The 12,832-nt window shown below is 47.1% G+C and overlaps 1 protein-coding gene across 1 annotated transcript in view; it reads right to left on the bottom strand.

Annotated features, from left to right (window-relative positions):
- Mocos (molybdenum cofactor sulfurase) overlaps positions 1–12,832 on the bottom strand; it is a 49,283-nt gene that overhangs the window by 510 nt on the left and 35,941 nt on the right. Inside the window, exons 12-14 of the mRNA XM_048442605.3 lie at positions 10,138–10,243; positions 6,468–6,606; positions 1,049–1,153 (exon numbers count right to left, since the gene is read on the bottom strand). Coding sequence (XP_048298562.3) covers positions 1,049–1,153; positions 6,468–6,606; positions 10,138–10,243 — 350 coding nt within the window. The remainder of the gene's footprint in view (positions 1–1,048; positions 1,154–6,467; positions 6,607–10,137; positions 10,244–12,832) is intronic.

Raw genomic sequence — 12,832 nt, forward strand, 5'->3', positions numbered from 1 at the left:
TGTCTGTGTGTCTGTGTGTGTCTGTGTGTGTGTCTGTGTGTATCTGTGTGTGTCTGTGTGTGTGTGCCTCTCTCTCTCTCTCTGTGTGTGTGTGTGTGTGTCTATGTGTGTGTGTGTGTCTGTGTGTGTGTCTGTGTGTGTCTGTGTGTGTGTCTGTGTGTGTGTGCCTCTCTCTCTCTCTGTGTGTGTGTGTGTGTGTGTGTGTGTGTGTGTGTGTGTATGAGAAAGAGAGAGCTCTTAAGCTTGTAAGGCATGCACGCTACAGGTTGAGCTATCTTCCCAGCCTATTTATTTATTATTTATTTGGGACAGGACCTCACTGTAATCTAGGGTGACCGCAAACGCTCTATGTAACCATGGATGTCCTTGAGCTCCTTTGGGGCTCTAGGAGTTATCACCATACCCTGCTTCAAGAATGCTTTAAAGGCTGGAATTCTTCACAAAGTCCTAACAGAAGATACAAAGCTAAACACAAATGCTTCTAGTGAATCAATATCTCAAACTCTCAGCTTTTATAATCGAGACTCTACAACAGCAACACCGAGTCCTTTACCCCCAAGAAGATGAACTGCTGGGCTAGGTATCATGGACTTCACCGAGCCCTCTCAGGAGATCCCCTACCCACGGAGCCATCTGACCTTTTAATGAGATCTCTGTGGTGAACAAAATAGTGATCAGGGTAGTAGGATTGATGTTTTCATGTGGTGGTAGAGATGGAAGCCAGACCCAGGTGCGTGCTAGGCGAGTGAGCACTCTACCACTGAGCCACATCCCCAGTCTTGGTATTTTTATATTCCCTCTATATTCAATAAGATCTAAGAACATTAAAATGATTATAATAAAACAGTATCCAACACAGGATGAGACACTGGATGGCAAGGAAAACAATAGGGAACCAGGGGCAAGTCGAGAACTTGACTAGGGCATTGGGCAGTACAGCGAACCCTCCACTGCTGAAAATTCCTCAGCACTCCCGTCAGAATAGTTCTGTGCCAAGGGCATGCCAAAATCTTAAAATGCGGCTGCCACGTTGGGCACGCATACCTACCTTTCTCCCCCGACTCTCAGAAAGCTGCTGGAAAACATCTTGGTTCCGCTGCCCTGTTTTCTGGTCAATACATATCATCTGACACCTGTGACAAGGTCCCAGGACCTGGCAGGGGAGAAGGGAAATGCAATGAGGCCGGGTGGAATCACAAGCATACGACCAAGCTCTGAACACAAACAAGGCCCCCTCTCTGCAGCCCTTCCTGGGCAGTGGTTGGCCCATCCGGGGCTGCCAGCTGAAAGGTGGCTTCCTAAGAACAGCGGGGAGAAAGAAAGGAGCAGAAGACGAGCTTGATGGTTCCTACAGGCGGGAGGAATCTGAGGACGGAAATCACCACGGAGCCAGGCCCAGGGCACCAACTATCCACACAGAGATTTAACCTACAAAGGAAGTAGAAGTCCAAACACAGAATCACCAGCAGGGATTCGTCCGCGTAAGGCTGACAGTGTGGAAAACGTGTATCTTAGACATCACATGGTACTGAAGATAACACATCTATGCGATGCTTACCACAACAATTAAAATTAATCTACAAGAAGCTGGGGGTGTGGCTCTGTGAGTCAGGGGCTTGCCCACATGCATGAAATCCTGGGTTCCCACTCCAGTCCTGCATAGAACAGGTGTGGCAATCCACACCTGTAATCCCAGCACTCAAGGTGGAGGCAGAAGGATCAGAAATTCAAGTTCATCTTCAGCATCACAGCAAGTCTGATGCTTGCCTGAGCTACGTAAGACTCTTTTTAAAAAAAAATCACAAAGGCCTTTAAATAAAATGGAGAGGATACTCGTATTCTGTAATTGAGAAGCAAGCAAGGTCTACATGTATTTTATATATGTCTACAGATACACACGCCTACATACCCAATACAAAAACAGATAAAATCCCCTCCAGCTGCTTGGCATAGGTCATATGGTATGAGAGGACTCAGCAGTCATTGGCCATAGCCTTTACCACTTTCATAACAAGAGGGGAAAGACATCAATATTAACAGCAAGTTTACATCTCAGCAGTGATGAGATTGCTCTTTTGCTACACACGCAAGATGCAAAAGGGCTTTTTTAAAAGACAGAATCTCAGTACGTGAACTGAACTCAAGAGATCCTCTTGCCTTAGCTACCTCAACAGCGAGGATCACTGTGTCCGTGACTGGGTTTCCCCATGGCTGCTTGTGCCTCAGCTTATTCGTGGGTCAGCACGGTTCGCTGAGGTTAGAAGCACTAATGCAGCTGAGCCCTGGCCTGTGGTATAGTCTTCACTCTAGCTGATGGGCATCCGTCCGCTGGGAAATAGTGTCTGTGTGGTTCTGAGTTCCACGTTCCCAGGCCCTGTGAGTGGCAGAGGGTGCTGGAAAGAACACCAGGTGCTTACAACACCAATTAAGATGTTTCCTCATCCAGCCGCTTAGCTGGATGTGTCCGGGAGTCCAGACACGACTAGAGGGACGCCAAGCCCACACACCTTCATGCTCAAGTGGAAGCACTCACTGCTGGGGATGAGGATCCTGAGACAGGGGCCAGTTCAGCTCAGTATGGAGACGCTCTCAGCTACCCCGGAAAACAGTGTCTCCCATGAGCTGGCAGAAGGGATGCCAGGGACCAACAGCAGCCGCCAGACCCAGGTCCAGACAGCTTCTCTTCACACACAACACTTTGTGTCAAAACCTCATCATTTTTGTTGAAAAGATCCTCAGAAAATTTCTCAGGTGGCAGGAGGGACATCTTCCAGATATTCTTTTATAAATACATATGCATCCATACACACTTCCTTTTTAAGCCTTCCTTAGTTTTCTTTTAATATGTATCTTTAAAAAGCGTTTACTGTCATAAATGCCTGTTGAAAAACAAGCCAAATACAAGCACATGCAGAGTAGAGTCAAAAGGGAAAAGTCAACAGTCACCATCTCCCCTGTGGTAAACAGACAGCAGCTTAGGAAGATCTAGGCTCCTCTTGGAGACTCTCCTCCAGACTCGTCTATGAGGGACTTTCTAGATTGGGCTAGTGGGTGTGTGCTGACCTACCCTAACTGTAGTAGCCATCATCCCATGGGCTATGGTCCCAGACTGAACAAACACCACAGCTGATCACCAGCATCCACGCTCTCCCCTTCCTGCCTGTGACCAGCCGCCTCACTCCTGTTGCCATCTTTCTCACCATGACAGATCGCACCCTCAAGCTGTGAGCCGAAATTAACTCTTCCTCGCTTGAGTTGCTTTCACAGTGATTACAGCAATCAGAAAAGAAACCCATCCAACCTCCCCATTCTCAGCGACAAGGGCTGCTATATGGCTGAAGCTTACCCCCAAACTAAACTCTACACCCAATCCTACCTCTGCACCTTTGTGGGAAGCACACTGACATCTGAAAGGCCACCTGGGTTTCCTTCCATCACCTATCACACAGGGGGTACCCTTCCATGTCAGTACACAAAGAGCTTCCTCCTCTTCCTCCTCCTCCTCACACTTTGTAATTCTCAGGGTGAAAGCTTGGTCTGTCCGAGTTGATGTTCTTATCTCTTTGAAGCTATGAAACAGTTCCTAACAACTCAGTTTCTCTTGTTCTAGGAATGTAAAATCCCCCACCTGGGGTGCTATTTTGGCACATTGTGGTCCCTTTATGATATGGAGCTGCTCTCAGGAAATGGTCACTTGGGGATGGGGCCTAGAGCTGGCCCTAGCTTCTTGTTCACTGTTTCTTGATTGGCCCAGACATGAGCAAGCAGTCTCACTGTTGCCCCCACAACCCCACCCCCATCCCCCACACCTTCTCTCCAGGAAGGACTGTATCTGCCCTGAAGCCATGAGCCTAAATAAACCTTTCCTCCCTCAAGCTGCTTCTTATCAGATATTCAGTCACTAGAAAAACAGTCAGTAAGTTCTCGATAATTTTTAGTGACAGTCTTAATGCATACCAGTTGCCTACTTGGATCTATTCATTTTTTTAAAGATGGGAACCAAACCTGAGCCATCTGTGAGGGCAGTCAGTGCTCTTAACTACTTAAGTGGTGTGGGAGGTCCTTCTGTTTGTGTGTTGCTTTCATTGGTTAATGAATAAAGAAACTGCCTTGGCCTAGTTGATAGGGCAGAACTTGGGTAGGTGGGGAAGACAGAACTGAATGCTGGGAGGAAGAAGGGCAGAGTAGGGGAGAGCCGCCATGAAGCCGCCAGAGTCAGACATGCTGAATCTTTGTCGGTAAGCCACTGTCATGTGGTGATATACAGATTAATAGAAATGGGTTAAATTAATATGTAAGAGTTAGCCAGTAAGAAGTTAGAGCTAATGGGCCAAGCAGTGATTTAATTAATACAGTTTCTGTGTGGTTATTCAGGGCTAAGCTAACAGGTGCCAGGACAAACAAGTGGGCCCTCACTGCAACACTTAAGCTACCACTCCAGTCCCTATTTGGAATTTTTAAGGATCAGTTTCTCCAAGTGAGGTTGAGCTAACATGTATAAAGTAGTGATGGCTTAGTGGCATCCAGTTAAAATCTGCTTTCTCAAAGAGATGCTCCAGTCCCTTAGCAACTGCCATAGCGCCCACTGCCATCCACAGACGTGTCTTAAGTGTTTATTTTCGAAAGGCACAGAATTAACTGTATCTTGTAAATTTTCCACTTACTGACTACATTGTACAGATGTGGCATAATTTATTTAACCTTGTTAATAGCTCTGTACAAGCATAGTCAGAATGTTCCCTAATTTTTTTATGATATAATAATACTTTAGTAAGTAACCTGACCACACTTCTTTGCACACTTGCTGTTAGCAGTGATGGTTTTGCTCCACTGGGGACTGAACCTAGGGTTTTGCTCACACTAGGCTAGTGCTCTACCACTGAGCTACCTCCCCAGCCAGTGCACGAGCATTTCTATGCAATAGTTTTCTTCAAAATGAAATTACTGGGCCAAAGAGCATGCATAGTCTAATTTCAGTTTGTTTCCATACATTAGAAATGTTAACTATAGAAGGCAAAGCGTGCTGAGATGTCACTCAAAGGTTCCTCGTGCCTTTTCTATGTGTGGCCCCGAGCCCCTGGGGAGACACGGGTGCTGCTCTTGTCAGGTGGGCTTCTGATAGTGAGCCTGGCACAGTTACTTTTTCCCTCGCTCTTTCCTCTCCCTCCCTTTGGTCCTCCCTCCCTCTCTCCAAATATCTCACGAGGTATATTTAGCGCCTACCTTGGTGCCCAGCAGGTTGAGTCAGAGCAGATGTTTCTAAAACAGCAGAGATTCAGTGATGGAGAATAGGAATGGAAGAGGAGGCCAGCAGACAGGGCAATGACAGGAGAGACACTACCAGAACCAGGCTTATAGGAAAGAAAAGAGAATGGCTTTCAAGTTGGAAACTGCTCAGTAAGAACTTACAGAGTTCAAGGGTAAGAAGGGTCACCAGGCCTTTTGTGTACCCCCACTCCAGATCTGAGATCCACTGATGGCAATGTAGACCTTTTTACTGTTTTTCTGGGTGTTGGACTGGTATTGCATTGAAGCACAAGCCCGGGGACACAAGGTAGTCATGTGACAGTCCAGTTACACCCTCTGCAATTAGTAGGATCAATTCATACCCACTGAAGAGCTGAGCACATTGTCCACTGGTGAGCCATCCTCTACAGCCTCCAGTTAGTCCTTACCGTTCCTGTCTGACTTCCGAATAATTGCTCACTGGGCGCTGACTCCGCCAGGATGCTCTAGGTCCCAGAGCAAGTTGGTAAAAAAAAAAAAAAAAAAAAAAGCAGGCATTATCTGCACCCTGGTCACTCAGGGATGTTGTAGGCAGCATGCTGAGAAGAATCATATTGCTGAGGTGACCTCTAAGCCAATGTTCAGTTGCAATACAACAGGTAGAAGGGGCAACAGGGCAAAGGCCTGAGGCAGGAGACTGGAGGGAAGGCCAAGCTCAGAGGCAGAGCTCATGAGTTTGTCAGTCATGTGAGGAATGAAGATGCAGGATGCGGTTTCCCTTCCATCTCTCATACATTTAAGACTCCTGCAAAGGCTTGGGGGACTGAGAGGAGATGACAATGGGTCTGCCTCTAACTATAATCTCTTCCCCAGCTGCCATTAAGGGCAGAAGCCAGAAGAGAAAAGAAAGGGTAGGGAGTAGGGGTGAGGAGGGAGCGGAGAGAGGGGAAGGGATAACAGAGGGAGGAAGGGAAGGGAGAGGCAACAGCAATAGAAAGCATTAAGGGGTCACTAGGCTTCTAGGTCTCCCTCTACAAGCTCTACAGCACTGGGAAGTCCAGCATCATTAAAGGGGACATGTTTTCATGACACAAACATACCCAGAGAACATACTTAAGCCCAAACACAATGCACAGAAGATGGTAAGTGGAGAGAGGGGTAGCTGTCACCATCCAGTTTGGAGTTGAGATCAACAGTCACTGCAGCCCTTTGAGGAAGGAGAACCACCTCCTAAAACTTACCTGGAAATGCAAGGAGCCAACGGAAACCTCATCCCATGCCTCTTCTTCAAAAGCCCTCGCTCCTTTGGTAATGATGTTGGCACGGAAGCGGGAGACGAGATCTTTCACTGACAATGGCTCCTCCTTTCTATGCTCATCACTGTTAATACAGATCAAGAAGGGTAAGCGGAGGGAGACGCAGGGTGCCCACATTGTTGTAACAATTCTACACACTTCACACTCCAGCCCTGACTATACCTGAGGCCTGAATGGTCAGAAAAAAACTTCTCTCATGAGTGTAAAAGCAAAACACACCCGTCTGTTAGACACATCCACAGCCCTTCCCTAGGATATGGTCCCACCTCCAGGGAGAAGCCCACAGGAAGCAAACAGTGGATAAGTTTAGCTGAAGAAACCAGATGAACAGAATAAAAATTAATGAGCCTCCAGAAAACACCAGTTCTATAACATGGGACAAGACATAGACAGACAAGAGCTGTTGGTATTTGAACTACAAAGATCTTCTTAGCACAGAGACCACACTCTCTCACGCAGGCCAGAACAAATGAAGAAAAACAAAAGATCATAGAGGATAAGATTCTTTGTTTAATGGGACAGGATCTCCCTAAGTTACCCAGGTTGGCCTCCAATATGCCTCGGCATCCCTAGTACCATAATTATAACCTATACCCCCAGGCCCAATTCATATCATTCCTGACTGAAAGTTTTGTTTATTGCCATGAGCATCTACAAAATGACCTTCTGGGTTCCCATACACCCAGTCCATTCAGAGGAATACACTGAAGACAGTTCTGAGGACTTCCCCGACACAGGAGCACACACTGTGTTAAATCAAAGGATGGGCAAGAGTGTCTACAGTGAAAGAAATCTAAATAAGGGTGGCTTCCGTCGGGTATGGTCCCTACCTGATCTGGGGTCACTCGGGCGCACACATCTGTAAATTTCTCTGTGCTATGGGCTTGGGGATTTTTGCACTTTGTATACTTCAACAAATTCCTAGAATTTCTGTATTGGAATACACTGGGAAGTGGCGGGAGATAGCCACTGAGCATGGTAGGATGGCTGTGGGATTGGCGTGGAAGGCTTGTGACACCCTTCTGAATGGCCGGGGTCACATATGGAGCCTGGGACTGGGAGATCTAAGCCTAGCTTCACTGCAAGCTCTGAGAATCTCCAGCACCAGAGAGGACTACTATACAGTCCTTCAGTTTGGATTTACTTTCAAAGTTGGTACAGACTCCTTTGGGTTTTGCGGAAGGAGAGGTTTCTTATCTGAAAACTATTGTGTTACCATGCAAATGGGGGGGGAGTCAATCTGCATGCAGACACTGAGAAACACCAAGGCCTGGCTCAGTCTCTGACCTATGACATCATTTGGGGCCAGCCAGCCTTGCTCTAATCCAGCTGGTTGGAAGTATATGCCCTGCTGGTAGGAACCAGGGTTGCAACAAGCCTGTCTTCTAACCACCCACATTAAGGACCTGCTCTCTCCTGTTCTGGATGTCTGAAAGAAGGGTTCCCTGGTTCTGAGAAAATTCAGAACACCAGAAACTCCAAAGTTAAGTCACAATTCTGCACCTGAGGTAGACAAACTTGATCCACGGCCAAGGAACCCTATTGTGTGTTCTCTCAAAAGACTAGAAACTCCGTTAGCTAATCTTGAGGGAAGGTCAAGGAGAGTCCCGTGGCCCCTGTCAGCTGTATGTGTAGGTGTTCAAGGTGTGAACATGTGTGCACAAGACCACATGGCCTGTAACATGAAGGCCGGCTTGTTGGGGTATCTGTTCCCGCCCGGTACCCCACAACCGGCAACTCCCAAGGAAAATCACATACAAGACTCCATAAGATTATAAACTGATTGGCCCATTAGGTCAGGCTTCTTATTAGCCCTTGTAACTTATATTAACCCATTATTCTGATCTATGTTAGCCATATGGCTTGGTACCTTTTCCAGCTGTCAGCTTCACATGCTGCCTCTTTGGTAGTCTGAGCAGGAATGTAGAGAGCTTCCTGATTCTCAGAATACTCCCGGTCTCTTTTCTCCACCCCTACTTTCTGTCTGGCTTTCCCGTCTATACTGCCTGCCTGGCCAATCAGCATTTTATTAAAATATGATTGACAGAATACAGACAATTCTCCCACACCAATGGCCCATGATGTGCCAGGAGTACACACCTACCTCCCTGGCCTGAGGACTATGAATGAGAAGCCTGTGTCCACCAAGACCTGACAGACAGCTACATGACTTTCCCTAATTAACTGCCTGGCTACCAGGCCTGCGTTTCCTCTAAGGAAGAATCCCAAGAGTTGGGATGGTATCCTAAAAGTATCTGAGCCCTCGGGAGGGCACTGGGGGAGAGTGAGCAGCCAGGGACACTGTGTCTGAAGGTGTATCTTACAAACAAAACCTGCTTGTGGCCACACTCAAAATGCTTTTATAATCACTCTTGTGTGAAGTAGGGCGGGAATCCTAAGAGACAGGGGCAGTAGGAGGATGGGCGATGAAATCAGGTCGAGCTGGTAACAAATTAAAACGAGGTGTAGAAATAGAATAATTAAAGCCAGAGCTGGGGGTTCTCCACGTTTCATGAGAGCATCAAGAGAGGCCATGCTACAGTCTTGACCTTAAATATCCTCCAAAGCCCACAGTGAAAGCTGGATTCCCATCATTGTCCCACCAGAAATGGTGGAAGCGTTAAGAGACTCAAACTGGGAGGAGTTTGGGTCGCTGGAGACATGTCCTAAAAGGGAACTGTGGGTGTCCCCAGCCCTTCTCCATTCTCTCACCATGTACTCCTGCTGTGATGTGCCACAATAGGGCCCAAGCCACGGGGCTGCCAATATGACTGACACCCCAGAAGACGCACATTCTCTTGACAAGTTGATTGTCCCAAACCTTTGCTACAGCAATGGTAGGCTGATTGGCACAGGCAGTAAATGAGAGCTCTCAGAATTAGTAACAGGAACCAGGGCTGAGAAAATGGCTTTGATGGTCAAATGCTGTGCATCTGAGTTGATCCCCGGCACACACACACACACACACACACACACACGCACAAAGTCTTGCTTAGCGGCACCCACTTGTAATCCCAGTGCTGAAAAGAAAGAGACAGGGGGATTCCTGGGACTTGGTAGTTGCCTGGCCTGGCCTAATCAATCTATGAGCAAGGTAGAGAGTGACTGAAAGAAGCCTAAGATTGAGCTCTACCCTCCACACCCAATTGAATACATGTATACCCTTATACTAATATGCACACATGTGTACACACACACACACACACACACACACAATTTAGAAAGGGAGGGTTGGATGGATGGAACAGAGGAAGCGATGGAAGAAGGAAGGAAAGGAGGTAGGGAGAATGGGAGGGAAGGAGCGAGGGAGGGAGGGAGGGTGGGAGGGAGAAAGGAAGGAAGGAAGGAAGGAAGGAAGGAAGGAAGGAAGGAAGGAAGGAAGGAAGGAAGGAAGGAAGGCAGGCAGGCAGGCAGGCAGGCAGACAAACAAGAATTTCCCAAAGTGTTCGCTGACTTCGCCCGGCCTCATTTCTCACCTGTAACTGAAGGGTCTGGACTCACCAACTCCCAGATCTTTCTTTCCCAGGTAGGTACCAGGCCCCTCAAGGGTAAAGAGTTATACATGTCTCTCCTGTCCCCAGGGAAAGGGTCTTACCTGGCATTTAGCTGTTGTTGAAGCTCCAGAACACTCGATGTGTTCACCAGCAAATACTGCGCCTCATTCACCAGGGACAGGGTGGCGGCGGTGCCAGGAGACGGCCCTGGAAGGGAAGCAGGGAAAGAAGGGTTGCTTTCCAGGCAACGCTGCCGCCTCTCATCCCCAAGGCCTGAGGTTTATAAAGGCAGATGCCTTCCACGAGGGAAAACATCAGCACTGGGGAAAGCGAGACTGTTCTAAGCACGGCTCAAACCTCTCCAAAGACAGAACAAAGAAGATCATGCGGTGCATGCTGGAGAACCTAAGCTGATGCCCAGCACTCATGTAAAAAGCCTCTCTCAGGGGCACCTGCTTGTAATCCCAGGGCTAACAGTCCTAGAATATGCTAGGTCTCTGCTTCAAATGATCCCGAGAAGATAATAATAAAATGCTGAAGTGAATTTATTCTGACCAAGAGTTTTGTTTTTGAAGCAGGGTCTTGTTACACAGTCAGGCAGGCCCCAAGTTCCCAATCCTCCTGTCTCTACCGCCCCAGGCATGTGCCACCACACTCAGAGTCAGAGACAAATCTTGGAAGCAATAGTGCAGGGCTGGAGTGAGCCCTGCCTACACTGGGTAAAACAGAGAGGCTTGCAATGTATACAGGCTTACAACTTCCATCAGTTATATTTGTGTGTGTGTGTGTGTGTGTGTGTGTGTGTGTATGTGTGTGTATGTTTGTATGTATGTAGGGTGTGTATGTGTGTATTGTGTATGTGGTGTGTGTATATATGTGGTGTGTGTGTGTGTGTGTGCGTGTGTGTACTAATTCATATGGGTATTTGCCTACACATTCATGGAGGCCAGAAGAGGGCCTTGGATCAGCTGAGACTGGAGTGGCAGATAGTTGTGACACACCATGTGGGTGCTAGAAATCGAAACTGGGTCCTCTGGAAGAGCATCCAGTGCCTTTTTAAAAAATTTTCTATTATATATTTCATACCAACCACAGTCCCCACCTCAATCCACTCCTCCTCTGTTTCCCTTTTTTAAAAAAAAAAGGAAAGAAAGAAAGAAAGAAAGAAAGAAAGAAAGAAAGAAAGAAAGAAAGAAAGAAAGAAAAGGCCTCCCAGGGATATCAACCAATATTGCATATCAAACTGCAATAAGATCAGGCACCTCCCCTCATATTAAGGCTGGGCAAGGTAACCCAGTAGAAAGAAAAGGGTCCCAAAAGCAGGCAAACGAGTCAGAGACAGCACCCCCATTCCCACTGTTTGGAGTCCCACAAGAAGACCAAACTACACACCCATAACATATAGGCCGAGGGCCTAGGTCAGACCACGTAGGTTCCCTGGTTGTCAGTTCTGTCTCTATGAGCCCAAGTTAGTTGATTCTGTGGGTTTTCTTGTGGTGTTCTTGACCCCTCAACAGCCAATACTTCTAACCAATGAGTCATCTCTCCAACACCACAAAGTACTTAAAGGAAGAGAGAGAGACAGAGAGACAGAGAGACAAAGAGAGACACACAGAGAGAGAGAAACAAACAGTCTTTGGCAATAAACAGAAGCAGATACTCAGCAACCAGTGGGTTTGTACATTGTACTTATAGAGAAATAACCAGAAGATTCAAAGCTACTGAAAAGGAAGAAAAACTATTGAAAGAAACTAAAGTTCTTCTACTTTTATCCAAGTTGGTCATAAAAGGGCTGGCTGGGTCTTCAAGCAGGGACTGTGGCCTCCGGAGTATGTGGTCCACTCCCTCTGTCCTCTTTGGTCTGCCTAAGAAGGAAGGTGCCAGGCCATCCTCTACAAAGGGCCCGCTCCCCTGTCACAGAGGAAAGGCACACTGCACCGGGGCTGACCACCTCCAGATGACAAACAAAAATCCCATTCAAACCCTGGAGCCGCGGCGGGAGGCTCCACAGCCTGGGCAAAAGATCCTCCCAGAGGTCAGATATAGTCCAGTCCTTTACTGGCTGCGGAACTGCAGGACCTAATTAAGCTGTCGAGTGACAGACATGAAAGGCATTTCACGTTAGGACCCTGTGCTCCGGTCACCGACCTCAAAAGAAAGGCCTGAGCGGCAGTGTGCGAAGCAGCTAACCAAGATCCCAGCTCTTCTTGCTTGATGAGATTTCCCAGAAGTGGGTGGTGCTGAGCGCTCCCAGGCCTGTCTGTGAATGACAGCCACTCCCAAATGTGGAAACCAAACCAGAGCCCAGGTATCCAGTAACAGAGTTCCAAGATTTGTTCTTTACGTTCAATAATTATTTTTAAAATGTATTTATGATATTTTGATTGACTAGACACTGTTAGAATTATAAGAACTTCATCTAGAAATTTCCTAACCCTTAGACCCAGATGGTCTAAGCAAACTTCAAAGTCTTTGTATATGTTTCTATTATTTCTTTTTTAGTTTTGTAGAGATGTGAGGTGGCCAATAAAATATTTCCATGAATAAAATAACCCTAAGACAAGATTCCACTGAAGAAAAGAAATGAAATCCAAGTTTGAAAAGGAAAAGGAAAGAATTAAAATGCCAGGCATGGAGGTACAACTTTAATCCCAGTATTCGGGGGACAGAGGCAGGCAAATCCCTGAGTTCAAAGCTAGCCTGATCTACAGAGCTAGTCCTATGATAGTCAGGACTACACAGAGAAAAACTCTTTCTTGAAAACAAAACAAAATAAAAGCTGGGTGTGGTGGCGCA

The sequence above is a fragment of the Myodes glareolus genome, chromosome 13 (genome assembly GCF_982192425.1).
Source record: "Myodes glareolus chromosome 13, mMyoGla1.1, whole genome shotgun sequence".
Taxonomy (NCBI): Eukaryota; Metazoa; Chordata; class Mammalia; order Rodentia; family Cricetidae; genus Myodes; species Myodes glareolus.